General features: G+C 49.3%; 1 protein-coding gene across 1 annotated transcript in view; it reads right to left on the bottom strand.

The window, feature by feature from the left end:
• The window catches only part of LOC130380122 (microtubule-associated tumor suppressor candidate 2 homolog), a 38,814-nt gene that overhangs the window by 13,036 nt on the left and 5,778 nt on the right, over positions 1 to 20,000 (bottom strand). Inside the window, exons 2-7 of the mRNA XM_056587305.1 lie at positions 15,528 to 16,562; positions 15,092 to 15,355; positions 11,871 to 12,096; positions 9,236 to 9,469; positions 7,997 to 8,233; positions 7,385 to 7,561 (exon numbers count right to left, since the gene is read on the bottom strand). Of these exons, the coding sequence (XP_056443280.1) occupies positions 7,385 to 7,561; positions 7,997 to 8,233; positions 9,236 to 9,469; positions 11,871 to 12,096; positions 15,092 to 15,355; positions 15,528 to 16,562 (2,173 nt within the window). The remainder of the gene's footprint in view (positions 1 to 7,384; positions 7,562 to 7,996; positions 8,234 to 9,235; positions 9,470 to 11,870; positions 12,097 to 15,091; positions 15,356 to 15,527; positions 16,563 to 20,000) is intronic.

Below are 20,000 nucleotides of genomic sequence, written 5' to 3'. Positions count from 1 at the left end.
AGGAGAGAGAGAGAGAGAGAGAGAGGAGGAGAGTGTGAGAGATGGAAGGAGGGGAGTGAGAGAGAGATGGGTGGGACTGGGCACACACATTCCCTGTTGTGCATTAGGAAGTGTATTATATTGATCAGTAAGAAGGATAGAGGATCACAGAGACTGAGAGAGAGAGAGAGAGAGAGAGAGAGAGAGAGAGAGAGAGAGAGAGAGAGAGAGAGAGAGCGAGAGCGAGAGCGAGAGAGAGAGAGAGAGGAGCTTCTCTGTGGATGGTTTTTCTGACTTGTTTTGATCCATCTCATTAGTCCCTGTTTAACTTCACCAACCTCTCCCCGTCATGTATCTGTTCGGCTTAATGGAAACAGTGGTCTGGTGCTCTCCATCTCTGAGGGAGAGATGCTCTCCATCGCCATCTCCCTCTCTCAGCACCTCCTCAACACCACCTCAACTCCATCAGCACCTCCTCATCAGCAACACTTAGTCCTTCCCCCCCCCCCCCCCCCACTCCTCATCCCAAACACTACCTCCTCATCCTGTACCAACCATCCCTCTTTCCACCGTTATTTTGCCATCTCTCCCATGTATATATATATTTATATACACAACATCACGTTTAATCCACTTTGTGTACATATATTAATATTAATATATATACACAGTATATATCTGTATATAATGATACAATATATATATATTGTATAAATAGTTTACTGATAAACAGTTCATATCAACATCATGCTTGTAGTTTTAATCAGAGAGGTGAACCTCTCTCTCTTGCTCTCTCTTCTCTTTCTCTTCTCTCCCTCTCTCTCGCCCTCCCTCCCTCTCTCCCTCCCTCCCTCTTATTTCCGATAACATAAGTATTTATTAATTATAAATCGGTATAAGTAGCGACACTTCCCTGCTCGGCCACCAGAGGGTACCGATCAACCATAAAACAATAACAGCTCGCCATAGGAGCGCGGCACCACGTGTCCACTGACGTCAGGACAACTGGGGCCCCCCCCCGAAAAACATCTGGCAGAAGCGCCTGATGAGGTCGTCGGCGTGAGGTCACAGAGGGAATGCTGTAGAAACCTAAGACACGAGCAGGCGGTTCAGGGACACCTCGCTAGAGGAGCCGAGAACGGAACCGGCCACCCTGGTGGTAGGAGGCAGTCTGCTCCGACAGCCGTGAATCCGTTGAGTCTGAATCTCGGGAAACGCTGGGTTCACGGTTGATGGGAAAGACAAGGCAGCACTAACACACAGACACACACACAGACACACACACACACATACACAAACAGTGTATTGGGACAGGAAGGGCACGCTTCATCAGACTGTGTGTGTGTGTGTGTGTATGTGTGTGTGTGTGTGTGTGTGTGTGTGTGTGTGTGTGTGTGTGTGTGTGTGTGTGTGGGTGTGTGTGTGTGTGCGTGTGTGTGTGTGTGTGTGTGCGTGTGTGCGTGTGCGTGTGCGTGTGCGTGTGTGTGTGGTTGGGTGTTTGGGTGTGTGAGGGAGGGAGAAATAGACATTCACGACTATTATGGTATGGTTAGTTTCGTCGTCACATCAGACCAATAGGAACGTACAAACAGATTGGCTAGTAGGTTCTAGGGGCGGATCACCTTAATAAGGAGCATTTAATCCAAACCAGAACAACAGCGCCTCCTGTGGCCATCACTGGCTCTGAAGAACACTGCTTTACAATCACCTGGCATTGATTTAACCCAATAGGGAAGAGGCATTGAACCACCCGAGTTGTGAATCCTTGTGGTTTGACGTTAGCACTTAGTAGCTTTTATAATGCTCCTTCAGCTAAAACGTAGCTAGCTGCTAGCTAGAGGAGGTAAAGGCTAAGCATTCTGTATGTAGTTGCTAGTGGTCTGTTTGTTAGTGACAAGGAGGTTAGTACCTGGTGTCTGACATGCAGGCAGGCAGTGTTGCTGGACCCACACTGAGAGAGAAACAACAGTTAGCATGCAACACCATACACAGCCATGGAAACGTGGTTAGCTTGTAGCACCATACACACAATAGAAACACAGCATGAAGAAACATAGACACTCATAGAAACACAGTTAGAACGAAGCACCGTACACACCCATAGAAACACAGCATGAAGAAACATAATAATAATAATAATAATACATTTAATTTAGAGGCGCCTTTCAAAACACCCAAGGTCACCTTACAGAGCATATAGTCATCATACATTTTTTTAAAAAACAAGACATTGTGGAAAAAAATAAATAAATAAATAAATAAATAAACATAAGCAATAAGAAATAAATAAAACAAAAACAAGACAAAACAAAACAAAAAAAACAAACAAAACAGTGATCAGTTAGACGTTGTGTGCGAGTTTGAACAGGTGAGTTTTGAGTTGTGACTTGAAGGTTGTAATGGTGTCTGACTGTTTTATGTGTGGGGGGAGGGAGTTCCAGAGCCTGGGTGCTGAACAGCTGAATGACCGGGCACCCATTGAAGTGAGTCGTGATGTGGGGATACATAGTAGTCCAGCAGAGGTTGAGCGGAGGGAGCGGGAGGGAGTGTATTCTTGGAGGAGGTCGCAGAGATAACTGGGGGCTAGGTTGTGGAGAGCTTTGTAGGTGACATAGACACTCATAGACGCACAGTGAGCATGCAGTGCTACACATTGATAGAAAGACAGTTACCATGACTACAACATACTGACAACATACAGGTGAAGAGGGTGTTGGGACTGAGGAAGTGAGCGCCAAGTGAACGATTGAAAACAGCATAAATAAATATGTGTATATAAGTGTATATATATTTACATATTTAAATATTCATATTAAAAATCAAACGTGTACTTGTAACTAAATGCTTCTGGAATGACTCACAGCCATTTCCACACACAATCACACACAAACGCAAACACACACACACACACACTCTCAGCGGTGCAGCATCTTCGACTCCCCCGCCGGTTGCCTAGCAACCAGTGATCCCATGACAGCCGCTGAGTGTTGGAGAATGTTATCACGCCCGCATCACGGCCTCGTCGTGCATCGATCCATCGCCATGGAAACATGGAGATGTGGACGCGTCGATTACTGGACACGAGTGACCCGATTACATCTTTAAACTAGGCCATCTGGTTGCCTGGCAACAACCTGAGTTTCAACTGCCCTGGTTTCCTGTGGGGTCCGAGCGCACGTTGTTCAGACTCACTCGGGCCCAGAGGGACAGACAGGCAGACAGACTGGGGTCTGGTCTGTCTCCCCTGAAAGAGGGCTTTTACATGTCACCATGCCTTCCTCCTCATCTTCATCATCATCAAATTCGTCATCATCTTCGTCTTCATGACCGCTCTCCAGTTTATATTGTGTGGTCCAGGTTATGTAATCTAGTGGTCACCAGGTTATATAATCTAATGTTAACCAGGTTATATAATCTAGTGGTAACCAGGTTACAATCAAACACAGATGAGAGGAGTGTGTGTCTGTCTGGATGTCCTTCAGTTCTCTGGTCCTTTCTGATGGGTCGTCCCCCTCTGCGGCTGGGACCCCTTCTGGAGCCCTGTGGAGGAGGACGTCAGGGGGAGCGGTTCTGGAGAGCTGGCGGCATCAGTGCCGGACGGACACCAGCCGTCGGCCGATTAGAACAGGCCCGTTTGAACGGACTGCAGAAGTTAAATCTAATCATCTAATCTTCATAATCTAAATTAATCCAGATGTTGCCAGGGTTAACGTGCACATCTGGGTCAGTCTGGGAGGAGCCTGTTTGTGTGTGTGTGTGTGTGTGTGTGTGTGTGTGTGTGTGTGTGTGTGTGTGTGTTTATCTGTGTATACTTGTGTTTATCTTTGTGTTTGTGTGTGTATGTGTGTGTGTGTGTGTGTGTGTGTGTGTGTGTGTGTGTGTGTGTGTTTAAATCTGGATGTGTATGTGTGTTTATGTGTGTGTGTGTGTGTGTGTGTGTGTGTGTGTGTGTGTGTGTGTGTGTGTGTGTGTGTGTGTGTGTGTGTGTGTGTGTGTGTGTGCATGTTTATCTGTGGGTGTGTGCGCGTGCGAGTCTAACTGTTTGTGAATGTGTGCGTGTGTGTGTGTGTGTGTGTGTGTCTGTCAGAAATACACAAACACACACCACTGCTATGTTGGAATGCACTGGTCACATATGTTTACACATGAGTGTGTGTGTGTGTGTGTGTGTGTGTGTGTGTGTGTGTGTGTGTGTGTGTGTGTGTGTGTGTGTGTGTGTGTGTGTGTGTGTGTGTGTGTGTGTGTGTGCGTGTGCGCGCCACGTGCTTACTGCCTCACAAAGCATGATGGAAAAAACAGAGACTTGGTGGCCGGCTATTCATCTCCACAACCACTCTAGCATAAAGCTATCACACACACACACACACACAGCCACACACACAGCCACACACATACACACACCACATACACACACACACAAGGTTATTGTAGCGCTTTACATGCGTGACGGCTTGGGCAGACTGCTCAAAACACGGTGGGGGAGGGGCAACATGGCCGCCTGCCATGTGGAGCTCAGAGAGAGAGAGAGAGAGAGAGAGAGAGAGAGAGAGAGAGGGAGGGAGGGAGGGAGAGAGAGAGAGAGAGAGAGAGAGAGAGAGAGAGAGAGAGAGGGAGCGTGAGAGAGAGAGAGAGAGAGAGAGAGAGAGAGAGAGAGAGAGAGAGAGAGAGAGAGAGAGAGAGAGAGGTTCACCTCTCTGATTCGAACTACAAGTATGATGTCGATATGAACTGTTAATCGGTAAACTGTATTTAGATAATTAAACACACACACACATATATATATGTATGTGTGTGTGTATAATTATATACATTCAGTATATATAGATAAATATATATATATTTTTTAATATATATATATGTCTGGGTAAATATATATGTAAAAAATATTATATATAAGTACATGTGTTGGATCAAACGTGACGTGTATACAAGTATACATATACATGGGAGCGATAGTAAAGTAAGGATGGAACGAAGGAGGGTTGGTACAGGATGAGGAGGAGCTGTTTGTGGTGAGGAGTTGGAGAGGAGCAGATGTTGAAGGTGAGGAGGTGTATAGGACGCAATGAGGAGGGGCTGATGGAGATCAGGAGGGGGTCGATGGAGACGAGGAGGGGTTGAGGGGGGGTTGATGGAGACGAAGAGGGGTTGAGGAGGTGTCGATGGAGACGAAGAGGGGTTGAGGAGGTGTCTCCACCTGCTGATGGGGGGTGAGGAGGTTGTGATGGGGGGTGAGGAGGTTCTGATGGGGGGTGAGGAGGTTGTGATGGGGGGTGAGGAGGTTCTGATGGGGGGTGAGGAGGTGTTGAGGGGGGGTGAGGAGGTTCTGATGGGGGGTGAGGAGGTTCTGATGGGGGGTGAGGAGGTTCTGATGGGGGGTGAGGAGGTTGTGATGGGGGGTGAGGAGGTTCTGATGGGGGGTGAGGAGGTTCTGATGGGGGGTGAGGAGGTGTTGAGGGGCTTATAGACGCGGAGCTGCTGTTTCTCCAGACCTGCGTGGAACACCACTGTGTTCTTGCGGCATCCGGACAGCAGCTGCAGGTTCCGGAACAAGCCCTTGGCAGTCAGCCTGATGTGGAAGTCCGACAGCGCCAACCGGGGAGACCACAACATGTTGTCCTGTTGTCCTCGCCAGACGCCCCGGAATGGAAGATTGCTCCCCGGAAGATTCGATAGTTCCGCGGAATGTTCTGATAGTTTCCCCGGAATGTTTCGATAGTTTGAAATAGTTCAGCCCGGAATGTTCTGAAAGCTTTCGAAGAATGTTCTTAAGGTTCAGCCGTATTGTTCCGATGGCTCCGTTAAATTGTTCCAGTAGTTCCAGCAGATTGTTCCTAGTGCTTCCTGGGATGTTCCGACAGATCCTTGTCGTTGACAATCGGTCGCTCTGCCTCCCGTGAAGCAGACCTCCTCGTCCCCCCTAAAGGCCAGCGTAGTACGACCTGTCTTCGCAAAAACCGCTGAAAAGTTTGGATCCGAACGGAATACAACCGCAGCGAGTGTAAAGGAGGCGTCTCTAGTTGGGCTCCGAACCCCTCGCACACAGACCCCAGCGCAGCCCCGTTGTGGAGCAAAGCATCCTCACTCCTTCCTCATCCTCCGTGTAATGGGAAAGACCAGGTGGAAGGAATGGTAATAAAGGAAAAATAGAATGAAGGAATTCCTTAGATCCTCCAACGAGCTACGCACGGTATGAGGGGGGAAGGACGAGAAATGAACGAAGAGACGCAAGCCGCGATAATGTCAGCTGCTCGGAGAGAGAGTGAGAGATAGAGAGAAAGAGAGAGAGAGGGGGAGACGACCAACCACACATATGGAAAAATGGCTCCCGAATCCCAACCAATAGAAAAAGAAGGGAAAATGGCGCCAAGCAAAGATGGAGAGAGAGAGCGAGAGAGAGAGAATGAGGGAGGGAGGGGGGAGGGAAGCCGGGGAAAGCGGCACACGCACACGCACACACACACACACACACACACACACACACACACACACACACACACACTGCAAGGGAGAGGGGCAGGGAATAGGCAGGATTTGAATAATCTCTTCATCAGCGCTTTTCCACCACACTAGAGCGGTCTGGCTCGGCGCGGTTCGACTCAGCTCTGCAGCTCAGCAAGGCTGGGATTTGACTTTCCATTACAACCGGGCTTCGAGCTTGAAGGTCTGTCTTTAACTGATGGCGCTTTTGTCTTGTGACAATGACACAACACACTCACACTTTAATTGCCCATTCAGTTCAATATTATATTCTTCCGTCAAATCAGATTGAATTGTTTATGACACATTTAATATATTTCGGTTGTTTCCGACACACACAATGATATCCACGATGATGACTTCAGTTAGACGTTAAATATTCTCCCTATTTTGCTTACTAATCTCAATAGCTCATCGAGAGACGATTTATTTTGGATTAGTGTTGTTTACACATTGGCCAATGTTAAAGCCACCCAATGTCATTTATATTAGTGAAAGAAATACGTTGAATATCGATCTCAGCGATCTCATAGTGTGAAAGAGACAAAGACAAAGACAGAAATCAATCCTATTTCAACAAGCTATGTGGTTTTGCAAGAGAAAATCCTCAACATCCCCGCAGTGCGCTTCAATCAAACCTTCACTACCCTTTATAACCAGGCTTATAGTTATAGGAAGGAACGAAAATTAAAGAGAAGTCCAGCCCTACTCTTCTTCCATGACGTTGCACCTCATACACAAGAACACAGTTTATCGTATTTTTATAGGTCACACCGCACACACACACACACACACACACACACACACACACACGCGGACACACACACACACACACACACACACACACACACACACACACACACACACACACACACACACACACACACACACACACACACACACACACACACACACACACACACACCTGGGCTGATGGTCGATGTCGGCCGGTTGTACCGGGCTGAGCCGCTCCGCTGAAAAGGATTCTGGGAGGGTTTGGCCGGCGACGCCGGATTGGCTGAGGCGGCCGTTTTGTGACCGGCTGCGGCGTGATTGGTGGTCCTGGCGGGGGAGGAGCCGGTGACGGCGGGGGGCTTCAGGCCTGGAGGAACAAGCAGAGAGCACCTGAGCTGCGAGCGCGTCCCCGGTCACACCTGTGATCCGCTCCCAGGGGGGTCGGCTCTGAGCGCGGGCAGGTCACACCTGGTCCCCCCCCCGTGCTCTAACGAGACACTCTGGGTCACATGTCAGGTCCCTGCTCTTTATGCAAATTAATACACACATCATTTACACATGAAAAGACCCGACGCGGAGTGAGGCAGACGCTCTCATTGGCCTGATGAAGAGGAGTCAGAACAATGCAGACCGAGTCTATTCAAAGGAAATCGTGTGTGTGTGTGTGCGTGTGTGTGTGTGTGTGTGTGTGTGTGTGTGTGTGTGTGTGTGTGTGTGTGTGTGTGTGTGTGTGTGTGTGTGTGTGTGTGTGTGTGTGTGTGTGTGTGTGTGTGTGTGCGTGTGTGTGTGCGTGTGCGTGTACCAGTAGTGTTGTTCCTGTTCTGTACTGAAAAAGCTCTGCAACGGATCCCAGGAGCCCTGGTGCTAGCAGCAGCACTGCTAGCATTAGTGCTAGCATTATTGCAGGCGTTGTTGTTAGCATTAGCGTTAGCGTCCGTGCTAACTGCGGTGCCTGGGCCGGGGGGGTTAGCCGGGCTGTGGTTGCCCACGGGAGGTGCGCCTCGACCGGGCTCCTCGTCCGCAGGGCTCCCCGCAGGAGCTGGACGGGACAGACGGAAGACACTCAGACACAGAGGAGGGCGTGGCCTCAGGACAACAACCGATACCACAACGGAGAGTCCACTGCTGGGAAAGAGCAGAACACCACGGGGGTGTCCTCTGGGTGTCAGGGTGGGTACTAAGCTTAACCTCTGAGCTCGGGGGGGAGCTTGTAGCTGCTGCTCCTTCCCATCAGTTTTCTGTCAGTTGATTGGATTGTTGTGTGTATAGAGAGAGAGAGAGAGAGAGAGAGAGAGAGAGAGAGAGAGAGAGAGAGAGAGAGAGAGAGAGAGAGAGAGAGAGAGAGAGAGAGAGAGAGAGAGAGAGAGAGAGAGAGAGAGAGAGAGAGAGAGACAGAGACAGAGAGACAGAGACAGAGAGAGAGATGCGTATATTTCTTTTTTGTAGTTTCTAAAGTATTCTAGTGGTTGAGTATATTAGAAGCATTGGTTAAGTGCATATGAAGTATTCAAGCGGTTATACATGAAGTATTGTAGTGGTTGAGTATATATGAAGTAATTGTTCAGTACATATGGAGTATTCAGGTGGTTGTACATTAATTATTGCAGGGGTTGAGTTTGTGAAGGATTCTAGTGGTTTGGATGGTAGCCTTCTGGACAACAAGTGATGGTTCCTTCAGCTATTAATATACCAACAATCACCATGACAACTCAGCATCTAAGACATCGTTTTGTGACCATGACGACCTAGAGATCTGTAGATATAGGCATGCCTGTGTGTGGGTACATGTGTGCATGCATGTAGGTGGATGGATGTGGAACACACATTAAGACAGAAACACACACACAGACTGTGGTGTTTTGTGTTCCTGCTCTAGACCAGATGTGCACTTTGACTTCACAAGGAATGCTGGGATATCCTTGTGTGCTTATACTCTCAGACACACACACACACACACACACACACACACACACACACACACACACACACACACACACACACACACACACACACACACACACACACACACACACACACACACCTTCTTTGTTGTTCTGGGCGGGGCTGCTTCCCAAGGAGGAGGAGCTTAAGCTTCTGGGTAATCCCTTGACAGGAAGTTTGGAGCTGGAGGGAGGCAGCATGGCTGTCAGCGACCGTCCGCATGGCAACGAGCCGGCTAACTGATTGGCCGACGCTGCTTTGGAGTTGGCGGTCACAGAATACTGGGTGGCCAATGACGAGCTCCGCTCTGCGATGGGACGGGGCTTGAGGAGGCCTGAGAGAGAGAGAGAGAGAGAGAGAGAGAGAGAGAGAGAGAGAGAGAGAGAGAGAGAGAGAGAGAGAGAGAGAGAGAGAGAGAGAGAGAGAGAGTAGAGTGTTTATAGTTGTAGCTCATCTTCAGTCACATGAGGTGACACCACCTCTGACTTTACACACACACACGGTCCTGCAACCACATCCACACACACACACACACACACACACACACACACACACACACACTCAAGCACGCCTGCAGCCACACACACACCCTCACCACACACAGGCTTCCATTGATGGTTTGGGCGGAGAGGAGAGAAGGACAGACAGACTGTTGTCCAGCAAAATGTGATCTTTAATATAAAGAACTGTCTGTCTGTCCGTCTGTCTGTCTGCAGGGTTGTTTCTGCACAGAGAATACCGAGAAGGATGCCTTCGTCAAACTCCTTCGGCTCTCGTCAAAATTCTGACAGGTGTCTCCTTGGAAAACACTGTTTTCAAACAAGCGTTGCACTTGGAGGATTTCTGTCATTTGTAAATGCAGTTGCTGCATAGTTGATGTTGGGGGCGCTGTATCGCAATCAACAGTGCACCGGGAAAGGACCTTTCCCGGTGCACTGTGCTGATAGGGACAGTGCCGATTCTCATCAAGGGATTTCCTCCATGCACCGTTATTCTCTTCAGCAGGAAGGTCCCCGGTTGCAGCCTGATATTTGGCAGGCATTGTGTGTTTGTGCATGCTGTTGTTAGAAACAACCAGGTATTGTGTCCTTCAAACCCCCAGGTATTGTGTGTTTGTACATGCTGTTGTTTGAAACCCCGGGGTATTTCGTGTCTGTGCAGCCCGCCTTGGAAGCGAACAGAAGCTATCACTAAGAAACTCAACCAAGACAGTCCTGTAGAGCCCCTCCCTGAATGAGCCCAACATTATTCGCCACACCGTTCGTGACCGCACACATTCACCGCTTTGTCCTCAACACGCTCCTGGGTACCACCTGACCTTCAGCCAGGATAAAGTCTGTCCTTCACTCTGTCTGTCCGCATGTCTGTATGTCCGTCTGTCTGTCTGTCTGCATGTCTGTCTATCTATCTTACTGTCCTTCTGTCTATCCTTCTGCCTGTCTGTTTGTCTGTTTGTCCTTCCTTCTGTCTGTCTGCTTATCCTTCCTTCTGTCTGTCTGTTTGTCTGTTCTTCCGTCTGTCTGTCTGTCTGTCTGTCTGTCTGTCTGTCTGTCTGTCTGTCTGTCTGTCTGTCTGTCCTACCGTCTGTCTGTCTGTCTCTCCTTCTGTCTGTCTGTCTGTCCTACCGTCTGTCTGTCTGTCTCTCCTTCTGTCTGTCCGTCTGTCTGTCGTTTTCATGGCGGAACAACACACACTCGGAACCAGTGATTACAGATTACTAACCCTTACAAGACAAGAATCAGGTAACACACATGCACGTACGAACACAAACACACACACACACACACACACACACAGACACAATGCATAATGATGCAACTGGCAAGCCAACATAATTTCCAGCATAAGCAAATGTAACAGCCACAATGGCACATGTGAGTGTTTGAGTGTGTGTTTGAGTGTGTGTGTGTGTGTGTGTGTGTGTGTGTGTGTGTGTGTGTGTGTGTGTGTGTGTGTGTGTGTGTGTGTGTGTGTGTGTGTGTGTGTGTGTGTGTGTGTGTGTGTGTGTGTGAGTGTGTGTGTGTGTGTGTGTGTGTGTGTGTGTATGAGCATGTGCTCTGGAATGTGGAAGGCATTTTTAACTCATGTGCAAGCTGCTCATTTCCTGAGTTTGTAACACACACACAAACACACACACACACACACACATACGAACACACACACATACACCATACACACAGACAGAAACAGACACACAGACACAAACAGACACAAACACACACACACACACACACACACACACACACACACACACACACACACACACACACACACACACACACACACACACACACACACACACACACACACACACACACACACACACACACACACACACTCTGAAGTACAAGCAATGGTAAATCGAACTAGATAGCCGGCAGAACACTGCAGCGTGTGTGTGCGTGCGTGTGTTTGTGTGTGTTTGTGTATGTATGTGTGTGTGTTCCCTGTGGACGCATGTCCACATGTGTTTACGTTTCATCTCAGCAACATGTCTGTGCAGAGCTAGAATATGTGTTTGTGTACATATGTGTGTGTGTGTATATGTGTGTGTGTGTGTATGTGAGTGTGCGTGTATGTAAGTGTGTAAGTGTGTGTGTGTGTGTGGGGGAAGGGGATGTGTGTGTGTGTGTGTGTGTGTGTGTGTGTGTGTGTGTGTGTGTGTGTGTGTGTGTGTGTGTGTGTGTGTGTGTGTGTGTGTGTGTGTGTGTGTGTGTGTGTGGAGCGAGACCTACCCTGGTTGTGACTCGGTCTGGCTCTGCCTGGAGCTCCAGCCCCTGTGCTTGCTGCCTCCTTCCCGAGCGAGGAGCTCTCAGCCTGGGCCGGCCTGGGCCCGCTGCCCCCCTGTGCCGGAGCACCGCTTCCCCACACCGCAGCAACGGGTCCTGTGGCGCAGCTCGCCCCCGGGGCCCTCTGGCCGGCCTGCTGCCTGGGCCCGGGCCCCAGCTTGGAGGAGACCTTCTGCAGGAAGAGCTGGCGTTTAGTGACAGCGTCCCAGGCCATGGGGCCCAGCTCGGAGCTGCGCAACGAGACCATGGTGTTTACCATACCTCGCTCCCAGAGACTACTGCGTCCAAGAGGGAGGGAGGGAGGGAGGGAGGGAGGGAGAGAGAGAGAGAGAGAGAGAGAGAGAGAGAGAGAGAGAGAGAGAGAGAGAGAGAGAGAGAGAGAGAGAGAGAGAGAGAGAGAGAGGGAGAGAGAGAGTCGAGTAAGAGAAAGGGGGAGGAGTAAAGGAAGAAGAAGGGGAAAAGAAAAAACAGAGAGAGAGAAGGAAGGGGGAGGAGGGGGGAGGAAACTTGGGCGTGTGCTTCCTACAGAAGAGAGAATGTTTTCCTTTCTTTCCTAAAAGGGATAAAAAGTTGCTATTGTGTTGGACATTCCCATTGGGAATAATGCCTGTCTCTAGTTAGTAGGAGACATGACTAGTTGGTAGGAGACATATATAGTTAGTAGGAGACATGTCTAGTTAGTAGGAGAGATGTCTAGTTAGTAGGAGACATATCCAGTTAGTAGGAGACATATGTAGTTAGTAGGAGACATATCAAGTTAGAAGGAGACATGACTAGTTCCTAGGAGACATGTCTAGTTAGTAGGAGACATGTCTAGTTAGTAGGTTACATGTCTAGTTAGTAGGAGACATATCAAGTTAGTAGGAGACATGTCTGGTTAGTAGGAAAGACGTCTAGTTAGTAGGAGACATATCCAGTTAGTAGGAGACATGTCCAGTTAGTAGGCGACATGTCTAGTTAGTAGGAGACATGATTAGTTAGTAGGACACATGTCTAGTTAGTAGGAGACATTTCTAGTTAGTAGGAGACATGACTAGTTAGTAGGAGATATGTCTAGTTAGTAGGAGACATGACTAGTTAGTAGGAGACATGTCTAGTTAGTAGGAGAAATATCCAGTTAGTAGGAGACATGTCTAGTTAGTAGGAGACACGTCTAGTTAGTAGGAGACATGACTAGTTAGTAGGAGACATGTCTAGTTAGAAGGAGACATATCTCGTTAGTAGGAGACATGACTAGTTAGTAGGAGAGCATTCCCTGGTTCTGGTGTCATCGCCCTAGGACCAGCGTTTAAACCTCTGTTTCCATGACAGCAGAGACGAGAGACGTGCGCGACCGCGAGTGCGGCCCAAACATTCCCTCCAGGACTACTCCTGCAGCGTTTGTGCGTGCAGAGACTTTATTGACTTTTATTTGGGAAGAACACCAATAAAAGCCCCCTTGGAACAAGGCAGGGGAAAAAAAGGAAGGCGAACACACGCACACACACACACACACACACACACACACACACACACACACACACACACAAAGACTCACCCACACAGATACACACAAAGACTCAACCAAAAAGACACACACACACATGTAGTACGCACACACACACACATGCAATCACACACACACACACACAGAAAGACACACACACACACACACACACACACACACACGCGCAAACAGTCTCACACAGACACACCCACACACACACACACACACACACATCCTCACACACACACACACAGCTACGTCATGTGTGGACATGCTAGCCTGCTGCGCTCCAGCCCATAATAACCCGGGAGGGAGCCGATGTAGTGTTGCTACGACGGCGCTAGGCTGTGTGCTAAGCGGGAGACGTGGCACGTGCTAATGACAGCGCTAGCATGTCAGCACAGGATTAGCGTCACACCGCTAGCAATCTGCATCCATCAAAAGCTTAACAAGAGAGACACAGTGTCTGAACGTTCAACCTAAAGAATATTCAGAAGAAAAGGATCGTCTTTTGATAACAGGTATTAAACACACATACAGTAAGGGTTGCGTGTGTGTGGGTCAACCAGTTTTTTGCCCGCAGGCACTATAGCGTGGAGCTTAAAAAACACATACCAGGCCTGCACACACACACACACACACACACACACACACACACACACACACACACACACACACACACACACACACACACACACACACACACACACACACACACACACACACACACACACACACACACACACACACACACACACTCTAAGCCATAATAATGACTCTTAATAATTGCTACCGTTGAGACTAAGAACACACAACCTACCACCCTAACCAGAACCCCACACAGAGAGAAAAACATGCCCGGTGGTTCCACTGGTTTTCTGGGTTCATGTGACAGGTTCTAAAAGCCATCGTTCAAACGCCAAGCCCGACCTGCAGCCGACTGAAGGTGAGAGAGCGTTGTTCCTCTATGGAGTTTGATCTGAACCACATGTGTGTATAGATACAGTCTGCGTGTAGTTTGTTCTGAACAACATGTGTATAGATACAGTGTCTGCGTGTAGTTTGTTCTGAACAACATGTGTGTATAGACACGGTGTCTGCTTGTAGTTTGATCTGAACAACTTGTGTATAGATACAGTGTCTGCGTGTAGTTTGTTCTGAACAACATGTGTGTATAGATACAGTCTGCGTGTAGTTTGTTCTGAACAACACGTGTGTATAGACACAGTGTCTGCTTGTAGTTTGTTCTGAACAACATGTGTGTATAGATACAGTCTGCGTGTAGTTTGTTCTGAACAACACGTGTGTATCGATACAGCGTCTGTCTGTAGTTTGTTCTGCACAGTTTGTGCGTATAGATACTGTGTATATACAATGTGTATCGTTTTATACTGGCTTTTAATTTCTACCTCTTAAGGCTGTGAGTGGAGTCAATCTTGAGTAGCCCTGGTGGGAAGGGAACCACTGGACTGGGACCACTGTTACCATGCTGGACTGGGACCACTGTTACCAGGCTGGACTGGGAACACTGTAACCGGACTGGCCGACAGTCTGACAATAGTATATGTGATAATAGTATGGCACAATACAGGTTGCACTATAAATATAGTATAATAATAGTACAACCCGTACTAGAGGACTTTATATAGCCTTCTGACGATGTCGCTCAGGCATCGCTCACCTGCCCGGGGGGCGTGTCCGGCGTTGTCATGGTTACGCCGTTCGCCACAGTCGGCACCTCCGCGACCTCCGGCCCCGGTTCAGACCTAGCGGACCCAGAGAGCGTCCGATTGGCCAGCGTGCTCCTCCTCTCCTCTGATTGGACGGAGCGGCAGGGCGAGGTTCTCGTCTTGACCCCGCCCGCGGCCCACCTTTGACCTTTCTCTCCATTGCCGTGCACTTCCTCCTTCCGTGGAATAGCTCTCCTCTGATTGGCTGGCGGTCTCTGTAGGCAACAGATTACAAATAGCCGGTGTTTCCGGTCATTTTTAACGTTGATATATTCGACCTCTTGAACATGAAGCTATTACTTAGTTATAAACACAAAGAGGACTCTATGCGTGAATAAACATGATATATATTAACCTAATGATGTACAAGGCGGTCCTGCTGATTACCTGATTGGACGGTCTGGCTGCAGAAGGGGCGGCTCTGGACACCACCTTGGCCTTGATGTGCCTCAGGTCCGGCCTTCTGACCCTCCGTGCCACGTGATTGGCTGGTTTAGCCGCCGTGGGGGCCGTTGCCGGGGCCCGCCTCGGCTGCTCTGGCTCTGTCTGCGGGGGGGCGCTCTTTAAGGACCCCACACACCCCGCAGCCTCTGGTAGCCTGGAGTCTGGAAGCTGATTGGTGGAGGAGGAGGAGGAGGAGGGGGATGAGGAGGAGGGGGAGGGGGTGGCGGGGGACAGCAGGCAGCAGGAGGCCCCCGGGATGGGGGGGCCCTTGCTCAGGGGCCTCGACTGGGTCCCACTGGACGCATCCAGAGACGGCTCAGAGCTCGCCGACAGGAACAAGGACTCCTCTTCGCCCGCCGCATCAGCATCATCTTCATCATCATCGTCATCATCATCTTCATCGTCATCGTCGTCGTCGTCGTCGTCGGCTGGGATCTCCGTGGCGTCCGAGTCGGGCGAGGGGCAGCCGCCCCTCCCCGTGCTGAGGTCGTCGCCCGCGTGGTTGCCGTGCCGACCGGGGCCGGGGGCGGTCTCGGCGGCGATGGCGACCAGCAGGTTGAGGTTGCGGTCGCTCCAGGTGCGGGCGCTGCTGCGGGCGTCCAGGTAGACCGATAGCGAGGCGTCGTCGAGCCACGCCCCCGCCGCGCCCCCGTCCTCCTCGGGCCCGCGGGCGGCCGCCGCAGCCGCCGCCGCCGCCGTCGTCACGGCGACCGCCAGCACGCGGTCGCTCGGGCTGCTCGGCGAATCAGGGGACGCCTCGCCGGGGAAAGGGGAGGAGCGGGACGAGGAGGAGGAGGAGGAGGAGGAGGAGGAGGGGGAGGAGCCGGAGCCGGAGCAGGGGGAGGCGAAGGCGTTGCCGTTGGGGTCCTCCGAGGTGTGGAGGCGCAGCGCCAGACAGGCGGGGGGCGGGGGGGCCGTCATCCCTGGGGGGCCGACGACGTGCCACGGCGCTCTGCTCCGGCAGGACGCTCCACAGCTCTGCAGGAGACGGGAGGACGGAACCGGTCTTTACTAGCCCGCGCCAACAGCAGGTCGGTCAGCGGACTGCGTTCGTACAGCGCTTCGATCAAAAGCGCTTCATAACATCGCCCGACGTTCACCCATTCATGCACACATTCACACACCGACGGCGGAGTCACACCAGCATCACGTAGAGACGCTACATGAGTGTTTGTTATCAGGAGTCAACTGTTTTGATTCATATGGTCCCAACTGTATTAATGAGTACATTTTATAAGGTTTTGATTGAATGAAAAAAACTGGTGCATGATTGCAATTTATTGATGAAGAGTATAGATATAATAGATGGATAAAAGACGTTGATTGGGTCATGTTTTGCATCCGACCGACCACCAGGGGGCAATGTGGAACCACTCTGAGAGTCTTGTGTTCACATGACGTATTTCCAAGGGACACCCGATATTAGGAGAGGCTCAATGTGAAAGGGCTAGGATTTGATTGGCTGTAGTGGAAACTACTATTGCAACGGTGTGTTTCTATTGGTTGGAATGCTACCAACAAGCTTAAAGTGAGACAACCACAAAAACAGTTTCCGTACTAACAAACAGAGACGTGAGAAATAGAGATGTGACTTTAGTCTTCGTTGAATAAAGGAATTATATTTGTTCAAATGGTGTGTGACTTTGTTCTTCATCAGATGCATAGAAAAATCATATGTATGTACTTGTAGGGGTATTACATTATTTAAAAACAATGATAAAGCGAGAGGGATAGAGGGAGGGAGGGAGGGAAGGAGGGAGGGAGGGAAGGAGGGAGGGAGGGAAGGAGGGAGGGAGGGAAGGAGGGAGGAGGCTCCAGACCATAAGTGAAGGAATGCAGGGGTGTGTGCAGAGCTATTTGGTGAACTTTGAGTTACACCGCCCCCTTCAGGACAATACAAAGAGGTGATTTTATTAATTAATTTATTTTGTTCCAATAGACACCGAACGCGATCAAGATGTAAACAAGTAATGTAACAGCATAGATTTTGTGCTGACATTTTGACCAACTTTTCTTAAAAAAAATTGAATTACATTTAAGGTCTAGTTGTCACTTTGATACTGTAATACAACATGTATTTTGATCAAGCCTCTTGTAGAGAGAGATATAGACGAATATAGAGACATAGACAGAGAGAGAGAGAGAGACGAATACTAATAAAAAGACAGAGAGAGAGAGAGAGAGAGAGAGAGAGAGAGAGAGAGAGAGGGAGAGAGACAGAGAGAGAGAGAGAGAGAGAGAGAGAGAGAGAGAGAGAGAGAGAGAGAGAGAGAGAGAGAGAGAGAGAGAGAGAGCTAGAGAGAGCTAGAGAGAGAGAGAGAGAGAGAGAGAGAGAGAGAGAGAGAGAGAGAGAGACAGAGAGAGAGAGAGAGAGAGAGAGAGAGAGAGAGAGAGAGAGAGAGAGAGAGAGAGAGCAAGAGAGAGCTAGAGAGAGAGAGAGAGAGAGAGAGAGAGAGAGAGAGAGGGAGAGAGCTAGAGAGAGCTAGAGAGGCTATATTAGGCGTTCGAAAACCAGGACAGATCTCCATCACCCAGAATTAACAGTGGCACCTTGAGGCGATCCTTTTGGAAGGAGTGAGTGAGTGAGGGAGTGAGAGGAGGAGAGCAAGTGAGATGGAGAGAGTGAGAGAGTGAGTGAGAGGCAGAAAGAGAGTGAGTGAGTGAGCGAGTGAGTGGGAGAGAAAGAGTGAGATAGTGAGTGTGTGAAAGAGAGGGAGAGACAGAGTGAGTGAGTGAGTGAGTGAGTAAGAGGGAGAGAGAGAGAGAGTGAGAGAGGGAGGGAGTGATTTAGTAGGAGGGAGAGAGAGAGGGAAGCGCAAATTGTCCAAGGTTCCCGGTTCAATTCCCCGCTCCTCCCTCCCCTGCCTTCAGTGTATCTGTTTGTTCAATGAACACAGAAGTTACAAGAGTGTTAAAAACTGTCTGTTTACAGTAGAATAGTCAGTAAACGGTAGAACACAGTCAGTTTACAGTAGAAAACAGTCAGTTTACAGTAGAAAACTGTTAACAGTCTGTTAGACTATATAGTAAACTGGCTATATATCAACAAATATTGTAAGTAAGACCTGTAGGTAGTAGGACAGAACCTTAACACTACATGTTCTAGTGGTAGGAGTACAGACGTACTTTATAAATCTAGGTCCTGAGAAGGTCATCTACTCTGACAATTCATCTTTCCACCACATGTTTGTTTGTGTGTGTGTGTGTGTGTGTGTGTGTGTGTGTGTGTGTGTGTGTGTGTGTGTGTGTGTGTGTGTGTGTGTGTGTGTGTGTGTGTGTGTGTGTGTGTGTGTGTGTGTGTGTTTTTCTGCACGGTTTTCCGCATCTGAAAACAATTTTCATGCTGAAGTTCGAAACTGCCTGTAAGGATGGTAAATGTAACCCTGCAGCTTTGTGTGTGTGTGTGTGTGTGTGTGTGTGTGTGTGTGTGTGTGTGTGTGTGTGTGTGTGTGTGTGTGTGTGTGTGTGTGTGTGTGTGTGTGTGTGTGTGTGTGTGTGTCTATGTGTCTGTGTGTATGTGTGTGAAAATGACGTGAAGGACAAGTGAGGCAGAAATGGTGCAACATCAGATACTGATGGACAGAGAGAAAGAGAGAGAGAGAGAGAGAGAGAGAGAGAGAGAGAGAGAGAGAGAGAGAGAGAGAGAGAGAGAGAGTGTGACGTCCGCTCTGACAGAGAGGTGTTACGCACCAGCTATGCGCTTCAGCGCTAGCTGTGCCAGCTTTGAGGCGCTGCTGCAAGAAGCAGGGATGCTAGCCCTCTCTCTCTCTCTCTCTCTCTCTCTCTCTCTCTCTCTCTCTCTCTCTCTCTCTCTCTCTCTCTCTCTCTCTCTCTCTCTCTCTCTCTCTCTCTCTCTCTCTCTCTCCCCCTCCCTCCCTCCCTCCCTCTCTCTCTCTCTCTCTCTCTCTCTCTCATCCATCAGACATCACGATAAAGTCAATAAGTAAAGTAGCAAAATAAAGTCTGATTGGTTGTGTAAGTGTAAGTGGTTGGTAACTCAGTAGGCACTGAGTTAACTCAGTAGGCACTGAGTTACCAACCCCGACCACATTCTGTTGCTAACAGCTATGCTAACACTGGGCTACATCCATTAATTTAAGAAGAATCCAAATGATATCCGGTGCGAAGCCATCGCGGGGAGAACGGCTTCACACAGAGGCTGAGATCCAGGTGTCAGAACCTAAAGTAAATACTGGAGATGTAATCTTTTTTCTGATGGAGCCCTTCTCACCACTGAACAAACATAACCCTTAAGTTAACCAATCCAACCCTCCAGAGTTCAATGCTTTAACCAATGAGGCCGCTTGGAACACTCTAAAGTTAGAACCTCCCTTATTGTTCATATAAGGTTCTGCTTCTGCTCTCGTCTCTAAACGCTGACCTCATCAGATGAAGGGAAAGCACAGAGCAGGGGAG

Source organism: Gadus chalcogrammus, chromosome 3 (assembly GCF_026213295.1).
Source record: "Gadus chalcogrammus isolate NIFS_2021 chromosome 3, NIFS_Gcha_1.0, whole genome shotgun sequence".
Lineage (NCBI taxonomy): Eukaryota > Metazoa > Chordata > Actinopteri > Gadiformes > Gadidae > Gadus > Gadus chalcogrammus.
This window is presented reverse-complemented; position numbering and strand designations above follow the sequence as displayed.